The sequence below is a fragment of the Lipophrys pholis genome (assembly GCF_963383615.2).
Source record: "Lipophrys pholis genome assembly, chromosome: 1".
NCBI classification, from domain to species: Eukaryota; Metazoa; Chordata; class Actinopteri; order Blenniiformes; family Blenniidae; genus Lipophrys; species Lipophrys pholis.
In genome coordinates, this window is record NC_137635.1 from 48,338,361 (window position 1) to 48,360,021 (window position 21,661).

The following is a 21,661-nucleotide window of genomic DNA, read 5'->3' on the forward strand; positions in this document are numbered from 1 at the left end:
GGATCCAGCCCCTCTGTACACTATCAGGGCTTGATGTCCTGTGCATTATTTTTTACTTAAATTTATATAAATAAGTACATGGATTTTATACTGTAAAATGTGTATTTATTGTAAATATTAAAAAGATTTGAACTCAATACTGGCAGTGGGAAGTCATTATTTTCATGTGCTTAGTCATTTTGGGTTCCTATTGTTCACACATTCGGTTTAATTGACCACATCCACCCAGTCAGAGGTTTCTGAACTGATTCAACAAAAAAAAAAAACGGCAGCAGATCAATTCCACTAAATATGTTCTGAATCCCTAAAGTTTTATCCTCAGATTCTGAAACACTTGATTTCCACTGTGATGTTTTGCAGCTGCAAGACAGAGGAGGGCAGCCACTTGTGGGCTTAGCCTATAAATACAAACACTCCATTTCCATAATTACAGAGTGAGCCAGGAGACGTCTGGACAGAGGGGCACAGCAAACCCTCATCAGGGAGCCCTTAGACTCCATTTCTGATGGGTAGAAATTATAGTAGGACATCAAAGGGCCTTAATACTACAATTACACAGAGTCACTGTGCACTACAGTTTCAAAGTAGCCAAGTCCGTGCATATTATGCCTGCATGGTGTCAGTCAGTATTTGTTTCTCCCGCATCAAAGGCTGCATTGAGCACACGTATCAAAGCCAGATGGCATTTCTGAAAATACATACATATATGTTTTTTTACATTTAACTTGAGAAAACTTAATTTTAGTATTTTCTTCTTTTTTTTTCCATCAAACTTTGAAAGTGTTAATAAACAAGAGATTTTTTTTTTTTAAAGGAAGTGTACACCAGGTCAAAAATATCTTTCCTGATAGATGCAAATATATCACTCTCATTTCACTTTTTTTTTTTGTTCCAATATCGATGCAGAACAGCAACAGTTGAAAAAAGCAATCCATCGAGAAGTCACTTTGTTACAAGATATTCCCACGCAAAAAAAAGCAGTGAAATAGCAAAACAAATTCCTTTTTCTAGCATAACAACACTATATTCATGTTTTTTTTTTTTTTAATCTTACATATTGTATACCTGCTTAATCCAAGACACTGGGATGAAACTGCAGCTCATGCACAGGGAGAACATGCAAACTCCACACAGAAAGGCCTCGAGCACTGTTTCTATTCTGCAATCAAACAAAAACACTGATCCACTTCTTTCCGTTTTGTTCATAACATTAAAGACATGAGAATGACCTCCTTCCAGGAATGTTAAAAAAAAACCAACATTTTATTTAACTTGTTAGCTTTGAGAGCACAAAACTCACCATTTTATTAGACGTACACATACATACTGTGCAGTATAACATGTTACAGTATTGATATTTTGATAAATAAGTAGCTTGTCATTCTGCACATTGTCCAGTAAGCTCTGGAAAATAGAGTTCATATCATATGTGCCAAATAAACCTGATTAGTGTTGAATAATTACATAAATGCAATATTTTAAGGCTTGTGAAGAAATGTCCTCCTACTGGATCATCAGACACAAGTCCACAGGAGTATAAGAAAAGGAGAATTAGAAAAGAGATCCAATACTTGATGGAAGTGAAGAGAAAAGCAAAAAGCTGGAAGCACACGTAGCTGTGCACTACTGGTAGAGTAAGAGAGGGGTAAGCAGAGTGTAACAGCACCAGTGTAAATGTAGGTTTACATGTTTTTCTCCATTTTTAGAGGCTTCACTTGTGCAGGAGTCCAAGTGGGTGTTATGAGAAGGCTACCAATCATGAACCAAACACAAGCTGCTGACATCAGAGGGTGGTAAACTGCACCCTGGGAGGACACAACTTCAGCTCGGGAGGGAGGAAGACCTGAATGATTATCGCGAGCAACGTCGGGCTTTGACTATTTTCCGATATTCCCTCGACCCATGCACAGCAAATGGCATAAACGGCAGATAATAAGGCATAAATGTCCAAAAGCACTTGTTACATTTTGAGATAAGAATCTAAATCATGCTATTGATGATCTGATCACTACGCTCCAGTCCTTTATGACAGGTTTGTTTCTAAGGACAGACTCCACCAGACTCTAAATCTTGTACGTAAAAACATCATCTAGAAATATCTACAGCGCGTGTTTGTTTAAAAAAAAAACACAGACACATTTATTATGATACAAACTCAATCTTACGCCAACACAGTAGTTAGCCTAAGCAGTTGGGACTTTCATTTAGAATTTTCGGGAGTAATTGAAGACTGTATATAAAAGTTTTGCAGTGCATTTTACTCCATACGCTACCGACTCACTGCTTGTGTTTATAAATTAAAACTGTAAAACATTCTTAAAAGTTTTCCAACTCCAACAATCATGCGTTAGGATAAGGCAGGTTTGATTAGATAACAAGTAGCTGGATAAAGGTTGCAGTAAAGTAAACCCTGCTGGCTTGGGCTGCGCTGAATCACCATGTTCTTGCAGGGTGAAGCGCAGGCTCAAATTAAGTGGCTCCGTATTGTCCTTGATTATAGTTGCCGCGTAGTTTGGGAGCAATCAACCTTGACCGGTTGCTAAATGTGAAGTCGTGTGCCACAGGGTCCAGTCGGAGCTCTAGAGTCGCTGCTGTCTTACACAAATGGTAACGTGGGGGGGGGGGGGGGGGGGGGCTACTAGTGGTGTCGGGCCGGTGCGGTCGCTGCAGGCGGACGAAGGTAGAGGACGGAAGGCTGTGGGGGGGGGAGTGATGCGCCCGGCTCAGGCGTTGGGCATGTCGGCCCGGCTGAGAGCGATGGCCAGCTCAAGGTCCTGCTGCTCCTGGAGCCGCAGCCTCCTCAGCCTCTCCTGCTCCTCGCGCTCGCTCTCCCGCTTGGCCCACTCCAGCTGCTGAGTCTCATTTCCAAACTGGAGCGGAGACACGCACACACATTAGATGTGGACCGAAAAAAAAAACCCAAAACAGTCACAGGAAAGACAACACTGGGTCCAATCACTGGGCAAAAAGCGGATGTAAAATCAAGTGTTTTGCATTAAAAATGCAGAATTAAACTGGTGAAGTGATCTAATGTGGAGTAGTGAAGTGGGAATAGAAATTGAATATACAAATATCATCACAAAAAAGTTAAGAAGGCAAGAGTAGAACCTTGGGAAAAAAAAAAAGTATAATTATGATACACATTGCAACTCCGGTAGTATAAATTATTGGTCATGTGTTTCCCCACATTGCTTGAATCGATGTCGTTCAGGGATCTTTAAAAGGAAAATAACCATGCTCATAAATCACAGTATTGGGATTACACAGTGTGAACGGGCTTTTCCACATGCAGAGGACTGACCACCACACCCTCGTACAGTCTTACCTCGACGTGTTCTGGTCCTGGCAGGAAAAACAAAGATTACAACACAAGAGCTCGGCACAGAAGAAAACCACAAATCCCTTTCACAACACTCGTACGAGCATGAGGGACAAACATAAATTCATGTCATGTCAAACTCTACAAACCAAACACATGAAAGCGGCCATGCATCGTCTCTCCACTCGAGAGCACGCTCAGCCTCGGCCTCGGCGAGGTGGCAGAGAAGCGGAAGACGGGAGACAAAGGAGGCAGATTTACTCTGTTGTGTCCTGCTTGGAGGCACATCATGCTCTGACAGCGAATAAGCCCTGAGCTTACACTTGGAAGGTTTGGGAAAAAAAAAAAAAAAAAAAAAAAAAATGCTCCTGGAGTGCTACCTGACCAGGCAAGCTCGCTGACTTACTAAATGCTTGTAAATCCCCACTTCCTGTCAAAAGCTGAAGCCAGAAATGACAGCACGCATGCAAACCCCCGACGGAGGCGACTACGACTAGAGCGACACGGACACTGTGGACGTCAGACATGCACACGTGTTGTTTCTCGAACTCGGACGGTTGTTAGTCTACAAAAAAAAAAAAACGAGACTGGACGGTCCGGCGGGTGCTCGATGATGATGCTGCCGTCTGAGAGAGTTATCTGAGAGCCGGCACCTCGGAGCCGTCAAGCCCGCCAGCGAGATCAGCAGCTCATGCACACAGAAGCTACTCGACCCCGACAGAAGGCTGTAAGCACGCTACACTTACAGATCCAAAATCTGCAAAACCCACAGGGCAGTCTCGGGATGCTTTCGAAACAAACGAGTCTGTGGAGCAAACACTCTGGGGCGGCTCTGCTGCACTCACACCGTGCGTACCTATTGGATGACATTTGAATACAATCAATCAAAGTGAGGACGCTGACAGCAGGGAGTCCGATGGGAAAATGAGTTCACACTTTACAAAAAGGCCGACGTGAAGTAGTATGTCTTGAAATATTTACAGGAAGCCGACAGCTGTAAAGCTGATGTGCGCAGAGCAGTCAGGCGGTGGAAAGCAATATTGGCTCAAAAAAGGTGTTAACCACATTTTTTGAGTAAAGCGCAGTGATGCATTGAAGCCTAAACATTCACAGGGTTGCTTTTTGTTGTTGTTGTAAGATGTAATCGTGAAGATAATGACCCGCCCTTGACGGTAAGCTTTATATGCATTTCCTCTCATGACGGTATAATAGATATTCATGTCAATGCAGCAGAGGCTCCTTTCTAACCTGGAAAGACTGTCATTTACCTTTTTAGCAAAAAAAGTGGTCAATGCAACACACTAATACAAAAAGCAAAAAAAAATCTAAACTGCAACCCCCCCCCACAATATGGAAAGGTATTAAGTTGTGCAACCTTGTGAAGCAGATACTCAGACCAACCCAAAACTTCTCACTTCCCCATCGCGAGCGAGGCACATCTCTAGAACGAGAACGCCAACCGACTGCGGCCACTCATCTCTACCCATTCTGTGTGGTATAGCAAAGGGGAAGACCAACTTTCTCAGGCTGTGGCTTCTGCTAAAAGGCTGAGCGCAAGGTCACAGCGGAAGGGCATGTGCTGGGCATGGGCCTTGGGAAACGTGTGACTTCACATACTACATGCACAAAAAAACCCAGAGCACAAACAGGGCTACATGTGAAGAAAAGGAAAAGAAAGAAACAGTTGTCGGTCTCATCACACCGACAGGTCGAACTTCTCCACGCACCCATCGCTAATAAGACCAGCAGGGTCTGTTGTGCCTCTGTTTATCTGTTTGCAACATCAAATGAAGAAACTACTTTCTCTATATTCTCACAGCTCAATGGGGAAGTTATTTTTTTCCCCTCCCCCCCCACACACACCATTAAAGCATGAAATAGACTTTTAGCTGTAATTACCTCTGAGTGTCATGTTACTAAGTTGTATGAAGTGTTTAAAACTTGTGATGACAACACTGACGCACTGATGAGCATTGATGTCAGCCGCTTTGAACCAGCGTTTACATGCCATTTACGAGCAATTAATGTCAAGTTGCAAGCACAGTCACGTTCAAACGAAACGCATAGAAAGTAAAAAGTTACCGTAGGGTGGCGCAGGCCGGTTAGGCACATTTTTCTTTGATGGGAGCACAGGATTGTCCGACTTCTGGGGAAGAACAGAAAGCCTCTTAGCTATCAGGCAGAACGATGACCCAGGCATGAATGTCAGCCGGGATATAAAGCTTCTGGACCCACAAGAGAGACGTTTTCCTTGCATGTGATTGATAGCAAGAAAAATACAAAGTCTCTCATGATGCAAGTGAAATTAACTACACAGCTCTCAATGGTTTATGTGGAAAATTGTGCTTTGTGGTGCAGCTGATTCATAACGTTCAGGAGTCTCCGGGGCTTACCTTTGACATCTGACTGAAGTCAGCGAATCCACCCCCCTTGCCTCCGAAGGGGTCCACTTTCCCAAACAAATCTGCAACAAGAGGACATTGAATTGCATTAGGAACGTTAGAATACGCTTTCGGAAAGAGCCAGAAACTATAATGATGTTCAGGCCCAAACCACACATTCAAAGACATCTCTGCATCTTGCTTGTTCTGAGAGAAAAAAAAAAAAAAAGGCCTGCATGCTATTTTCAGAACAGGGAATGTGTCATGACTGTTTTATTTTCCGTGACATTTCGCAAAGACCTGTAAAGCGGAGGTTTTGTTAAACGTGACGTATGCATCTGATGGACTAATTAAAGCCGTCAGTTGGCGTACTGTTAACCAGAACTGTGCCCGGGCTGTTTTTTAAGCCCGGTGGCATGCCGCTTAATGAAAAAAAACAGCCAGCGCGCAGATGGTTACAGTGCAAAAACAAAACATTGTAATAGAATATGTTTGTTGTGAGTGTGCCGCCACAAAAAGACTCCATTCATGTGCGAGTGCGCCGTGTTTTCCTTCACGCACAGTAACCCGGCTCAGGTCGACAGTTGCCTCTGTGTTCTTTTTAAGCATGCGTAGCGCGGCAGAGCATCGGCCACTAACTTAGATCAACTTCCGCCCCGAGTGAGGCTCGGCAGTTCAATAGCAGCAAATATAAAGACGGGACAGAGGCCGGAGTGAACGGTTTGAAGGAGTGGCGGTGTATTCTAGTGGAGAAGGACCCGCAGTCACAGAGTTTCTGTTATGCTTGGCTCCTGCAGGCCTCCTGTTTTTCCAGGGTGAAGGGGGGGGGGGGGGTATTTTTAGTTGGCTAGTAGTTAAATGCGTAGGTACTTGCCTAAAAATAGCTCGACACCACAGGAAAAAGTGAAGCCGCAGCGAGTAAAAATTGTTTGCCCCTGATGCCCCTCAAAATAAAAGCTAAATCTCACACGTCACCTGGAGAAGTCAAGAGAGCTTCTTTCAGGAAGGTTTCAGAACTGAGAGCTTCTCTCACATCACGTCTCACATGGAGTCACCTTCTGAGGGTGTGAGCCCCGAGATGACTGTGTGTTTGTACTTTTATTCAAAGTGACGTGGCACGATGTATCATCGCCGAATGAAGCAGAGAAGATCGGACACCGAGAGGAAACGGAAACGGGCTTCTAACGGAAAAAGTTTGTTGGTTCGAATCCCGCTGCTGAGCCATCGACTGTCCAGATTGTGGTGACCTCAGAAGGAAGCGCTGCTACAGTCAACCCAGCAAAATCACCATAAGATGTTTAAAAAAAAAACACCAAAAAGCCTAAAAAACTCTTTGGAAATGTTATATTACATCTTATGCTGGAGTTTTTTTTACATTTAACTTCACATTTATTTATTTTAACTGCTATTTGTTTGTTTTTGTTTTTTTACTTTTAATGTCTCATACTGGCTCTCGTGTTTCGTCAATGCAGATGTGAGAAAGCCTTTCCTCACTTTTTGTTCCTAAAAATTTCAAATGGGTGTTCCTGCAGGTCTTGTGGGAGACGACTGTTTGCTTTTATCATGTAAATCATGTTGTGGTACACTGCATTTGTCGGAAAAGTGCAAAGTGAAGAAAGATGGTCTTTTTAAAAATGATATACAATCATGAGACCAAAACCTAAAACAGATCAAATGTCACTGCAGGCCTGGTTTTCTTTCGAGAAAACTACAGAGCTGATCTACAAAAAGTGTTTTGTGCAAGTAAAATAATAAAAAATAAAAAAATCATGCAAACTATTAATTGTTTATTTGTTTGTTTTTTTTCTCACTAAATACTGGGCATTGCTTCCAAACTTTGCTAATATTGTGAGGAGTCTATACTAATAATTTACCAATTGTAAAGTGATCTGAAACCCCTGAAAGAAAAAGCATTGTTCATGATTGCGTCTGTATTTAAGATGCTTTAGAGAAAATAACAGAGATGGTTACTGTTATTGTGGCGAGTGGATTTTCCCTGCTAGTTTCATTATATTGTCTTTTATGTTGTTCTTCTTAAGTCTTGCCATCTTTTCTTCATTCCTTATGCAATTGTTGCCGTTTTTACCCACTAACGTCAGCTCTTCTTTCTGCAGTGACTGCTGTATGTTTGTTTACTTGCTCCACCAGAGCTTCTGGCTCTATGTTATAAAAAAGTCATTTTGTGGGCACTCAGCTCTTTAGCCATTCTTTATGTGTCGGACACATATTGAAACACATGCAAAACCCTCATTTAAATACTCATCTCGTTGTTAATCATGTTTTTATCCGGAATTGACCACCTGCAAATGCACACAAACCAAAAGCATGCAGTTCGCTGCTCTTTATGTGCCGTCTCAGTATATTCCTGTGACTTTGCATCTGTTGACGTGTCACGATCCTTGTCTGCAGAAACATACCTGAATCTTTCCGTTTTGTGCTGTTGGATGAGAAAGGGTCACTGCTGCTGAAGGCACTGGGCTGAGGGAAAGAAAAGGAGGGGGGGGAAAGAGAAGCACAAAAAAGTCGCGTGAGGGGGCAATTTGAATAAAGACACACGCATACGGTGGCCACGTCAGCAAGAACCACAAGAAATCTGTCTTTGGTTTGCTTAGCCGGCTATATAGAAACCATGAAGACATGTAAGAGCTCGTTTCTATCTGCACCAGCAACAATAAGTCATTTAGCACTGAATAGAGAAATTCATTTTAATGACAGTGCTTCGGCTCACTCGCAGTCACAAAAGTAGCATGATTAGCACTCCAAACAAGCATCAGCGCAGTGCTGACAAAACAATGGTTTGATACCTTGACTGGCGGCGTGGGCTTTCTCCCAAAGGGGTCTGCGGATCCAAACAAGTCTGACTTGTCAGTCTTCTTAAAGAAGTCTTCTGGTGAGGTGCCTTTGAAGGGATCGCTTTCTTTGAAAGGGTCTCCTCCAAATGGATCTGCAAAGAGAACGAGACCGACAGCTACACCATCAGACGAGAAGTACCTGCTTCGACTCATTAAACACCAGGAGAAAAGCATCGGCTGATTGAGCGGCGCATAGCTCGAGTTCTCACAGCGTTAACACAAATATAACAGAAAGATAATGACAGCCTATTCAGCCGCTCCTTTCGCAGAGGTGGCCGCAACAAGTATTGTAACTGGCACCGTAGATTTGGCCAGTTTATACGTCAAATGCCTTCCCCACCGCAACTGGGATCCAAACCCGGCTTTCCCACACTTAAGGGGAAGATTTGACCAATTTGTGGTGATATATGAAACAAGGGAAACAAACCTTGGAAAAGATCTGATTTGAAGGGGTCTTCTGTCTTGAAGGGGTCTGCCGGAGCCTCCTTTACGCTGTTGTTGTTAAACATGGCTAACTTCGATTTAAAAGAGTCATCCTGGTGAATTACATATAAAAAAACTATCAATGCATGGATACATTCAGCCACAGACAGACAAGTCAATAGGAGCTTTAATATGACGGTTCAGTGGTTATTGAAACATCATAAACCAAGATTGGTGAAAGATGTTTCTGGGTTTTTGTTGATCAGTTGGTGGAAAAGCTGGATGGATTAAGATTGAGATCCATTCATCATGTCCTCACCGCACTTCTGAATCCTCCGTTCTCCTTGTGAGCGAAGCCCTCACTTAAGTCTGGCAGGGTGCTGAAATTCCCCCCGTTGATGTCACTCAGAGCGCTGTTGTACTGCTCGATGGTTTTGCTCATCTCTTTTTGACTGTCCTGGATCAGAGACAGCTTACTGCGAGCCTGGAGACAAGCAAGACCGTTTATTGTAAAGTATTATCTCATCCAATAAAACATGCGACCAGACATGATTTATTATTTTCTGCCAGTTGTTTTTTTAGGGTTGGGAAATTCCCCACTCAGATTTATACCTGCTATCCGTCAAAATAAACTCCAGTTGTCAGGTGAAGAACTCAAAACTGAATTCTGCACCTGATATTTACCTGAATAAATTGAATTCCTTTATAGATTTTGGTAAATAACCAATGAGACAAAAGAGCTTTCTTTCTGTTTGCTATCAAAATCATATGAGAAGCAGTTCTAAGCTAAGCAATCAATTAAAAATAAAAACATTTTCTTATTGATAAATGTTTTGATTTTGCTGCGTTTTGATTCACATGAAATGCTTTGAGAGTTGCTTCAATACAGTAATTAGTGAGTTAAAGGAACGTTTCCCTGATTTACTTGGAAATAAATGATAAAAGTGAGCTGCAGTGTTTAAACAGAAGGCTGTTTCTGTTGTATGTTGTAAAATAACTAAAACTAATGGGACAAGTGAAAACATGTATTGCAATTTATTTGGAAAAAACTAAAAAAAAACTATGTCCATATAATGTGATCTCCACAGCTTCATTTCACTTGATTTCAATCTTCTCCACCTTATAGTGAAGCTACACAATCCTCGTTGAGCTGCTCAGAGATCCTGACGAGACATCCTCGTGTGACCTGTGTTCTCTTTCTGCACTCACCTGGTTGATCTCCTCCTGGGTGGTTTTGAGGGATTTAATGATGCTGTCCAGCTGGACGCGACCCGTGAGCAAGCTCTGCTCGAGCTGGGCCTCCTCCTCCTGCAGCCGACTCAGGTCGGCCTTGGTGCGGCTCAGGTCATCTTCCTGGCTGCGGAGGTCGGTCTCCTGAGAGCGGATCTGGCTCTGAAGCGACGAAATCTGAAAAGAAGAAGAAAAAAAAGACAACATATGTTTGTTGGAGCAGGATTGCTCATTTAGAGCCGCAATACTCTGAAGTTTGTTCACAGGAAGATGTCACCACACTTACTTTTGAAGTCATATTATGCAAAATACACTTTCTAGTGGTTTTCCAACAGTAATAATTGTCCCTATACCTGGAATGACGCCCCAGAAGTTAAGAAAGTCTGTCATCTCCCTGGCTTGTTGCGGTTTTTAAAAAGTGTGTTGCTCCAACGAGCGAATCAGAAATCAAACCCTATACGGTGTCATCGGGGGTTTAGCCAATCCCAGTCAAGGTAGGCCCCTCCCTTTGACCCGCCCACAATTAGGCAGCTCTGCTCTGGCAAATGGCATCACGAGAGGACGAACTTCCTCCTCTTCTCAATAGACTCTGAATACGTTTTTGGACCCATGTGCAAAGTGTTGAAAAGTTGGATAATAGGAGATCTTTAAGTCACTAAAACAATGATAGTAGATTATAGACGAAGCTACTCCTCATTTTGTTCTCTCACCATCTGGGACTCTTCTTGGCACTTCTGCTTCACGTCGTTCAGCATTCCCTCGAGCTTCGCGCGCTGCTGGTCCATCTCCTCCAAACGTTCCTGGGCGTCCTGCTTCTGTGACTCCAGGTCCTGCAGACTGCTGCTCTCCCTGTCCAAGTCATTCTGCATGTCCTGAGGAGGCACCAAACACAAACACACACACATATAAGTGTATATTCATAGTTCATGTCCCACTTGTGTCATTTGGTGTTTGATTTTTTTAAAATGAATGAATTTTGCTCAGCCCTACCAGAACATCACTGTTCTTTTGTCTGATGGTGTCTTCCTTTTCCTTTATCTCCTGCTCAAGGATGAATTTCTCTCTAAAGGTGAACAACATGGACGAGAGGAAAAAAAGCAGGGAAATAATCACTTATTGCGCATTGAAAATGGAAATATTGTACAATTCATCATTTGCATTTACCTCATTTGGTAAAAACTACATCAAAGCGTCCTGAAGAGGTAAACATATTTATCTAGTAGTCCAAATAACGTCAAAAGCAATGTTCAAATGCACTATTTGATTCAATTTAGCCGGATTCGCCGCAGTTTGTTTGCAAGTTTCTGAACAGTGAGAATCAGAGTGACAGCTGCTTTTCTGCAAGTTTTGGAATATCCTAAAAAACGTTTGATCCTCAACATCACTTTGCTGTAGCCTCCTTTTCATTTTTCTTAGAGGAAGGGAAACAAAGCCGTCCTCCTGCTACTCGGGGAGTAAAGGCTCACCTCTGCAACTGAGCTATTTCCTGGCTGAGGTCATCCAGCTCTTTGATGCCCGTCAGTTCCACCGACCCCGTGGAGCTGGTACTGTCCTGAGGCCAGAGACATAGAGGGGGACGAGTGAGTGAGTACAGGCGAGACAAGCTGGGTAGGACAGAATGATGGATGCAGGCGGGGTTATGAGATGTGGACGGATGGAGAAAGGAGTGTCATCAACAGGGGATTCAGAAAGGTTGCACGAAAAGACACGGGTCTAAAAGACAAACTGAGACATGAAGGAGACACAGAGGGGATGTGAGTGTTACAGAGAGAGAGAGGGGTGCTCCCCGCTGCTGTGTCTGACAAAACAAAAGTCGCAGGAAGGAAACAAAAACATCTCGCACAGCAAGGGGAAGGAGCACGGCGGCCAGACGCTACATGAATGACAAGAAATGCACAAAGACAAGACAAAAGAATCCAACAGTACAGGAACGTTTGGCTCATGGTTCACTTTTTGACAGGCCTACAGCAGATCAGGAAGTCTCGTGGGATTATCAGCTTTCCATGTGTAAATACTTCGAGCAGCATCATACCGATGATACACTCAACTTTCTCATGACTGCAGAAACTCAATAGTTTTGATATCCTTTTTTTTTTTTTAAATGAGATTTGCTTGTCTAGTCAAGTGGCTAACAGCCTTTACTTCTTTTTTTTAACTTAAAGAGTCCATCCAGATGACCCCTATAGAAGGTTGTGGACCCCCACTCTGATCTCTGATTCTCTGAGTGAAGCCAGACGCTGGTGGACTCGCTTCTTCCCACCATCACACCAACGCAGGAGCTTTCGAAATAAAAGCAATGGGACGTTTATTATGGCTGTGTTTGACGTGCGCAAATATTATTTTGACATCCTCAGAGCAGGCAAAGCCTCGGGCCTCCCCTTCTTGATCTCCTGTGCCCCTTCAGCTCAGGTTTTATACCACTGGTCTGATACAAATCTGCCTTCTAGGGTTTTTTTTTTCTTTTCTTTTTTTAATCACTTGAGAAATATTTCTACTAATCTAAAATGAACAGATGACAACTGCTGGATTAGAAAGGATGACATACAGGTTTAAGTAAACATAATGAAGATTATCGGCTGTGACTGGCCATTGATGATGAGTATGTTGCACGCACACACACATGCACACACACACCAACACACACACACACAGAGACAGACACACTCTTGTTAGAAGTGCATGTTCCTTATTCAACCTTTTCAAACTGAGACAGTGAGGAAGAAAAGAGCAACGGCGCCACCTTGTGACAAAAATCACCACTACTCACTCTGCGCATATTAGCTAGTGCCGCAAGTTCTGGTCTCACAGAGGACATGAGTCCTGCATAGCTCTGCTAGACGGAATATAGAGAAAAGCTCAAACAAGCAAAAGAAAGAAAAACAGTTTGGCAGAAAAAAATTAAAAAAAAGAAGAAAAAGCAAGAAAGCAGAATTCACCACATAAACTGCATTTTATAGCAAGAAAACACAATCTTAAGGTTGCAAGAAATATTCTGGAAGAATTTCAATTAATGAGGATATTGCAAGATGAGTTAGGAGCTGCGGTTGGGAAATATTCAGGACTCACAAGGCCCGACGCTGCTGTCCTTTCTGATGGAGGGATCAATTCTGGAGGAAGGGTGGAGGGAGGATCGATGCCGTTAGTGACCTTCTGCTGAATTAGATACATGGCCACGGAAAACTGCTCCCGGGACAGCTTTCCCGTCTGTCTGGTGTCAGCGAGTCCCCTGTTAGAGAGAGGGGAGTGTTTTCACCCAGGATCATGTAAACAAAACCAAGTTCACAGAACAACCAAGAGCATACCTTTGAAAGTTAGAGGCCCTAAATCAGACTGTGATTTTTATATTAAACCAAACATACTTTGATGTGTCATGATTGTTATACACATTTTAACAATGTTTACAAAACCGCTGTATGAATAAAGTTTTAATTTTAATCACAACAACAATTTAAATACGCTATATGAAAGTACTTTAGAAGCAGATCAGATCACATCAATACAAGTGGCTATAAAAACCACCTCTTAGAAATATATATTATTGTGTTTCAGAAAAAAAACTAATTGCATCCTCTTCACTTTTGGTATTGGAAAACAAATCAAGAAAAATAAATATAATCCTACAGTAGTGGTGTAGCTCACATGATGACATATATAGTGTAACATGTAATCACTTACATTAATGGTACCTTTGGTTATGCTTCAGTCAGTGTTATTTTGATCATATTAATTATATGCTGACCGGATGTTTGGATACTGTTTTAAGTCAAAACATTCCAATAAAACCGATTTGAAATGAGTTTAAAATAAATTTCTAGGCACAGGCTGTTGTTTTTATTTCAGAATCACAATATTTTAGAGTCTTTGAAGCTTCAAGACACTGAATATCAACAAGATAAAGTCAAATTAGTCTGATTTAGGGCTTAATCCCGGATGAGGAATCCGGTTTCATCCCCTCTTTAGGTAGAAGTCAGAAGTGTTCACTAGATGGTGCTAAAGAGCATCATCATGTGTACAGTAGTAGTGTGCAACTGTTGATGGAAAGAGACATTTTTTATTGATTCAATATAAGAGTTGGTAGAGTTGTGAGATTTACTCACTGCAACTAAATAGACAAAAATGTAGAAATATCTGAACTCTTACAAAATGTGCTGTGAAAGAACAGAAATACTGGTGAGACACAAATACTGTATATCAACCATTCTAGTGATCGGAAGCATGTACAGCACTGTTTACTTTAATTTATTTAATAGAATTGTCTTTTCTTTTTTTTTTTTAAACACTGTACATGTGTTGTCAGCCTGCTTTATGAATGTCCTAATGTAGTTCTATTTTTCTTCAGTTGCTGTGCATTGAGCTCTCTTGTAATTATGTATCTGTATGAAGGGGAATTGGGGACAAATTGTGCTCTCACCATATCTGTGCGAGCATCGTCTGGGTGAGAGTGGACTGCATGAAGATCTCGATGACCTCGCCGCCTGTGACGAGGCCGTCGTTGTCGCCGTCGGTTTTCTTGAAGATTTCGTCGTATCGCTCTCTGTCAGCCACCGGGACCGCCCAGTTCACTGCAGGCTAGAGGGAATATTCCTCATTTTAGGATTGCAGAGGATGAACACAGACACAGAATCTGCTACAAACTCACATGTAAGTCAACAAATGCCTTTGGTTTACAAAAATTTATACCATGATATAATAGATCCACTCGCACATCTTCGACAACACTTTTGGTAAATTTAGAATGAATAAGTAGCCTCAAATATGAAATGTGAGAGAACACGCAACCTTCAGCAAGTATGAGAGATGAAAACTGAGAAAAGATACCAAATATAATACTCATACTCATCACAACCTGGATTAAGCCAAGCTTTTTAATAAAAACTCACTGGTGTAACGGCGGCGGTACCATCATGTTATGGGGCTGCTTTGGTGTCTTTGGCACTGAAGGCATCATGAAATCTGAAGAATAGTATATCAGGGCAAATTCTCTACATTTTGATATTTTGAATTCTTCAATCAAGAATTTGGAGTATTTGTCGAGGGGAAAGGAACAGACAATTTAACCTTAGAGACGCTGAATAAATCATTTACAACGAAAGGAAAAGTCAATTTATGAAAGAAAAAGCGCACCCCGTCAGTCATGTCAGGTGAATAAGGTGCAAGCGTGTCAGCAGCACCGTTTCTCTTCCCTCACAGAGGAACCTGTTTTTCCAAGAGTCACGGGTGAAAAAAAGTCCCTGCAGCTACAGCCCCATAGAGAGCAACACGGCGGCCTCGGCACAACACTCAGAACAATGTGGTAAAACGAGTCCACCCGTGAGCAACAGAAAGTTATGACATGAAAGTCTCCAGAGACTCGCCCCTTTCGAAACTCACTTAGGGAGGAGCACGGGAAGAACTTTCCAGACTTTAATCCAGGAAATTCTTGTTGACGAGCTCGGGGTTTGAAAAATTAGTCATCATTCGCATATTTTCCTTGTTTTGCTTTTTAAACAAAATCATTGCTAATTTGGCAGAAACTAATCTATGATCTCATTCTAAAATTGCATTTATCACAAAGTGATGGTAAATAATTGAAATATAAGTACACAATGTGAAGGACCTTGTTCCACAGAGCGGATATCCACAGATTAAGATTGGAGGGACTCCAACATGTAAACTGTGTAGCGTTTAAATGCGTTGTGCCTGGACATGAACCAGGGTTTCATCCCACAATCCAGAAAACATGTTAGGTGGATTAGTGTCTCCAAATTGCTCGTAGGCATGTATGTGAATATGTATGACTGCCTGTCTCTGTGTGTTTGCCCTTCGGTGGACAGGTGACCTGCAGGGTTTAATCTGCTTTCATAGTCGGATTGGATGGACTCCGGCGCACCACGACCCCGAGTTTGATAAAGTAGTATATAAGAGAGATTTGGATAAACTTTCGTCTCCTTCCGTTCAGTATTATTGGTTTTCAAAAAAAAAACAAAAAAAAACAGTTAAATGTGAACATCTTCACAACACTAAACAGCTGGAGTTGTCATTCTCTATATATTTTGTTATCACACTATAATTTCAGGGAGAAATACTTGATAGCGAAAAAGTTTGATTTGATTTCAGTCAACTGTTTTTCTTTTCATCTAAAAAATTTTAAAATTCTGACAGCATTAAAAAACAAAAAGCCCTTGACATTTATAGTCATCTCATCGAGCACTGTTCACATTAATCTGTCCAAACACTGCAATTAAACCACTTCTTCACATGTACTCTTATCATCTGATTTCACTTCAAAACTAGTTTTAGTGGAGTGAGCCACTAAAATGACATCGAAACCCTTAATCTAAATAACATCTGTGTTCAGTTTCTCTCTATTCTTTGGCTAATTGTCTTCCCAGTAAGAAATCTTCCAAGTAAGAATGGCAGGCTCAATCACTTTTTATGAGATTTTCCATATTTAGCTGGAAAAGCAAGCCATTGATGATTAGTGATGCATCTTGAAAGCATTATGCTGTCACCTCCATGCTTTGTGGTGGGGATGAACATTTTGTGTCTGTATTTGAATATTTGGTGTTTACTGTGATGGCCAAAACGCTCAACTTTGATCCTATTAAGCCAAAATACCTTCTTCCAGTGGCTCATGGAATCTGCTGGAAGCCTCAAAACAAGCCGTAGTACATCAATAACCTTGAATATCAGTAATTCAATACAGATGCTTATCCAGGCTTCCACAAAGTTTGATGGGTAAATAACCCAGGCGGTAATTGTGTGCAGCTGAAACTGCTGCAGTGGAAAGAAGACTCATTGATGTTTTCACTGTAGTTTGATGCTTTTTGCTTCAGTCAATGTCAGAAAGACATATAACTAGACCAATACAACTCTTCACGATTACTTCGGACAGAATCAGTTTTTATGTTGAATCAGAAAATTATTTTGGGGGGGGGGTTACATACTTACCAAATTACTAATTATATTTATCATAATTCTATCAACAAAAAGAAACAACCCAAATATGTTATATCATTTTATAGGCAGGTTAACCAACATGACACAGGAAGGATATTCTGAATTATGACCCCCACATTCACAGCCACATGTCAGGCCTGCATGCTTTAAAAAAATCAATTCAAATCAGATGAATTAAACTTCACAAAAGAGAAGAAATACCACGCAGTATTTTTCATCCCTCTGAGTACATTTGAAAACAAAAAGGATTTTTCATTAAAGTGGTAATAAACTCATGTTGTAATTCAACAACTTTTGACAGAATCGTTTGTTAAACGCATTCCTATTCTAATTAGAGTTTTAGAAAATTTTCCTCAGTATTCAAATAACATACAAAATGCCCTCAAAGTTTGGACATGGAGAATTTATTCCCTGGTGTAATATAGATAAGCAAATCAAAGCAGAATACTGATAGTTCAATGTCAAGAAGCCCCACAAAGGACAGGTCATCCCCTATGCACAGATCCTGATGCCATAACAACCAATAGTTAGAGAGAAATGCAGTGTGAAGATCATACCTGTGAGGTGGATTTAAAGGAGTGTTGTGGAGAAAGGTTGACAGCACTGGCGATGAGAGGAGTGGTGCTGCTCAGAGGAGGAGTGCTTCGGAGGGTCTCTTTGAGGGGACTTGAGCCGGGCGTAAGACCGGACAAAGTAGGGAGAACGGCCACGGCACCTGGAAGACCAACCGCAGACTTTTTCCTTTTGGAAGGGGGGATGAGGGAAGCGGGTAGGCTGGCGGGGACAGGCTCCTTCTCCATGGCGCGATAGACAAGATGCATGGCCTAGAAGGCAAGAAATCAGATAATAGTTTGATATAGTTAAAACAAATTATAATAATAGCATACCAGGACTCCTCTGGATTGTCAGTAACATTTTTAAGTAAACATAAAGTCTCTGCTTACCACTGTGAATTCGTCTTTGTCCAAGTATCCATCTTTGTCCACATCACTTAGGTCCCAAATCTATAGACGCATTAAGTAGAAGATAAACATGTAGGCTTGTGGATTTGAAATGGCACAGTTGAGTTTTTTTTTTTTAAGCGTCACAAAACCCTAACGCCATACATCACCTTTCCTAACATATCCAGAGGTAGCTTGGAGTTTATCAAAACCGGCCTGACTTTTTCACCGGGGAGAAGGCCATTAACAGGAGACAGACTCTCAAAAATTCCCTCGAACTTTCCTTTCTCATCAGGCTGTGGATGAAAAAGATGAAAACATGTTAATGTGTTCTCCTGATATCTAAGAGAACTCTTGGAAATAGCATCTGCTCACTCTTATTGCCCATCGTGAGTCAGGTGATGGCGTTGAAACGGTTAATAATGGGCTGCTTGTATCTCTCTGTTGAGAAAGAAAAATAAATAAATCAAGGTGTCAATGAGGTACAAACAAACGGATGAGGAAATGAATGTGTTGCTTGAGAGGCGACACTAAAAATGTCTACCAGTTTCTTAAGAAAAATCCACAAGTATCATGTGATGCCATATGAAACTTACAAATTTGGGCGCTGCTAAGTTCTGGTTGAGGTTGTTCAGGCTGATGTCATTCCCACCCTGTGCTGAGGCCACCAGTCTCATAGCTATGAAGAAACCCTGCAAAAGAGGAAGCGAGCAGGGTGAAATCCCACGTTTTCTGCAAACGTCAGCACCGTCATTGACGGGAAAGACTAAATCACTTACCCGTTTATCCAAGTAGCCTTTTCTTTCCGAATCCGCCAAATCCCAAACCTAAAAAGAAAAGGAGGACACAAAACACTTTAGATGGCACTGAATGAGAATATGCTTTATGTTTACATGCAGGTGTGTTTCTAACTCACCTTTCGCAGTGTACTGTCAGACAGACCTGACTTCTTAAGGAACTGAGCTGCATCGCCAGCCGAGATTTTTCCCGTGTTTGCTGGATCGAGCTACAAACAAACAATCTATAAATTACTGTTTGTTTTTCCCCAGCCTGTTATTTGAAGGTTTATTTTTCATGCAGGCAGAAAAACAGAGAGACGGAGTCCAAATTATAACTCACCTGCCTGTAATAGTTTTCATAGACCGGGTTTCCGCTCGATAGCTAAAGAAGACAAGAGATAAATGTTACACCAGTGAATTTAAATTTCTTCTGGAATCACTCAAGAGATTGAGATCCAAGTATCTGGCTTGAGAGTAAACCCCCATAAATATACAACTCACAAAAGTCAGATGCCGTACTGCTTTTCTTTGTTTTCTATATTCCGTCAAACAACTTCTGGTTAAAATGACACTTCTCCCAATCTTAGATTATGGCAATGTAATCTACAGATCTGCCTCAAAAACTCTCCTTCGCAAGCTGGATGTTATTCACCATGCTGGCTGCTATTCGCTTTGTGACCGGAGCTCTGATAAACTGGCATTCTCTTCACGCACTCCATCCACATTTCAAATTCAATTTCATTCACTAAACTCTTGTTGTGGAAAGCGTCTCTTATATCGACAGTTCCTTCTCAATACTCACAACACACATCTAAGTCTACGTTCTAGTAGAATCATCATACTGATGAGTCATACTCAAAGCTTCTACCTCCTTTGGGTTGCTCCTCATTTCAGTTTTCTGCAGCAAAATGACTCAAATCCTCCGCACCAAACCTGAAAACTTTCTACATTTATTCCACAAATAAAATACAGCCAATAATGAAGGATCACTGCGCATTCTTTTTGCTCAATTTGTTTCTTAATATACATCACTATAATCACTGCTTTCTTAATTATAAGACCGTGTGACACTGCTTTATTGTATGCTTATGAATATTCGAGTCTATGTTTTTTTTTTTTTGTGTGTGTGTGCCTCTTGGCCAGGTCGTCACTGTAAAGAAACACATTCTAAATTGACCTACCTGGTAAAAAATAAAGGTGAATAAAATAAACAAAAAAATAAAAAAAAAAGATTAAACAGAAACTCGTGTAAACTGGGTATCATGCATACAGTAGATCCACAACAAGCACATACCCAGCCTTGATCGTAATGTCACATTAACTTATAGTTTCCTCGTCCGAGCTTCGAGTCAGTAACATTTTAAAACCAACAGAGTCACATTTTTAAGCTTCCCTCGCGAAAGGGAGTTTGGAAAAATCAAGAAAAATATAGGGAAACTTCGCCATCCTTGCTTAACCTAGCTAACCATGGCAACTTTGTGGACAGCGAAAGCTCGTTCACGCGCTCCCCTGACCTACATTCACCGCATTTTATCACGCCGCGGATTGACGAGCCCGCGAGGGCGACTGTCAGCGTCGCCGGAATACGACCCGTAATAAAAAACGGAGACTTTTCTCGGACGGTTGTAAGTTGTTACCTGACTGAGCGTCATGAGCGCCGCCATATTTCCTGGTGTAGCGAGTGCGCGCACACGCCCGGAAAGCAGCGAGCGGACACGAGCGGCGACAGAGGGGGGGGGGGGAGTTCCGGTGGGCGCGGCCTCCAGCTGTCAGTCATTATGCGTCTGCCTTTAATGAATAGAATAGAATAGAATAGAATAGAATAGCTGTATTGCCATCATATGTCTCACATAATGAAATTACAGGAGCTGCTCTCTTTGTGCATCAATATAAAAAAGTAGAAAAATTAATTGTACATACGATTTAAATATATAAATAGAAAATGGAAAAGGATGCACAATAACACATAAGACAATTTATAAGGGAATTATGAACAGGATTGCATCAAGTAGAGATTAAAACACTAATATCCTGGCAAATGGTCATTTAATGATGTGATGGCCCAAGGATAAATATTGTTTAATAATCTGGACATGTAGGCCGTCGGCAAATGAAAATCCTCTAAAATCTGACATTCTGATAGAAAAGTAACACAAGTTATGAAGCAACTGAGAGAGATCAACTGCTTCACCAAATGCATGATGAGAAATCAGTACAGTTCAGGTGTTTAATCAGTTAACACACACACACACACACACACACACACACACACACACACACACACACACACACACACACACACACACACACACACACACACACACACAAAAATTAGTACTTGCAGTATTTTCCTTGTTTTGAATATAATAAACAGTCTGCATGCAGGAGCGTCTATGTCTCAATGGTGGCATAATGTGATTGGCCACACGATGTTATCCTCACAGTTGTGATTGGTTCAGAGGGCTGTCAGTCAATGTGTGAAGCCGCCTTTGTATTTCTTATGAGGAAATACTCAACCCTGGATGTAATATCAGTAGAGATTGTAGGACATGATGTGTTTAAATGATTTTACTGTGAAGATATTTTAGTATTTTTCATTGTAGAAATTTAATAAATGGGGCAGTTCAGGCTGCTTCTTTCACATATCCATGGTGGAGTTTGCCTGTTGTTTTCTCAGCATTTGGAGGACATTTGTGACTCTAAATTGCCTGCAGGTATGAATGGCGTGACAGTGGACTTGCGATCTATCCAATGCGTCATAAATATTCATCTTGGATCAGTTCCCTGAGCCAATAGA

The 21,661-nt window shown here is 41.5% G+C and overlaps 2 protein-coding genes across 8 annotated transcripts in view; one reads left to right on the forward strand and one right to left on the reverse strand.

The window, feature by feature from the left end:
* Positions 1-137, forward strand: part of klf2b (Kruppel like factor 2b) — a 2,420-nt gene extending 2,283 nt beyond the window's left edge. Inside the window, exon 3 of the mRNA XM_080470189.1 lies at positions 1-137. This exon is cut by the window's left edge and continues 722 nt beyond it. The gene's annotated coding sequence lies outside the window, so the exon portion shown is untranslated.
* Positions 138-1,241: 1,104 nt separating this feature from the next.
* LOC308113691 (epidermal growth factor receptor substrate 15-like 1) lies at positions 1,242-20,562 on the reverse strand. 7 transcript variants are annotated; one of them, XM_080470114.1, is made up of 24 exons: positions 20,502-20,562; positions 19,205-19,246; positions 19,002-19,091; positions 18,865-18,912; positions 18,682-18,777; positions 18,461-18,526; positions 18,256-18,381; positions 18,089-18,148; positions 17,702-17,968; positions 14,617-14,774; positions 13,272-13,431; positions 12,973-13,035; positions 11,672-11,757; positions 11,196-11,268; positions 10,916-11,077; positions 10,185-10,382; positions 9,295-9,459; positions 8,980-9,088; positions 8,505-8,644; positions 8,118-8,178; positions 5,713-5,783; positions 5,402-5,465; positions 4,066-4,175; positions 1,242-2,870 (listed from the first exon to the last, which is right to left on the reverse strand). In XM_080470114.1, the coding sequence occupies exons 1-24, from the start codon at positions 20,526-20,528 to the stop codon at positions 2,724-2,726; spliced, it is 2,589 nt and encodes an 862-aa protein (XP_080326240.1). In that variant the 5' UTR covers positions 20,529-20,562; the 3' UTR covers positions 1,242-2,723. The 7 variants fall into 7 exon arrangements, with proteins under 7 accessions (XP_080326240.1, XP_080326239.1, XP_080326241.1 ...); XM_080470113.1 differs by having other exon boundaries at positions 12,973-13,038; XM_080470115.1 differs by lacking the exon at positions 12,973-13,035.
* Between the last annotated feature and the right edge of the window lie 1,099 nt (positions 20,563-21,661).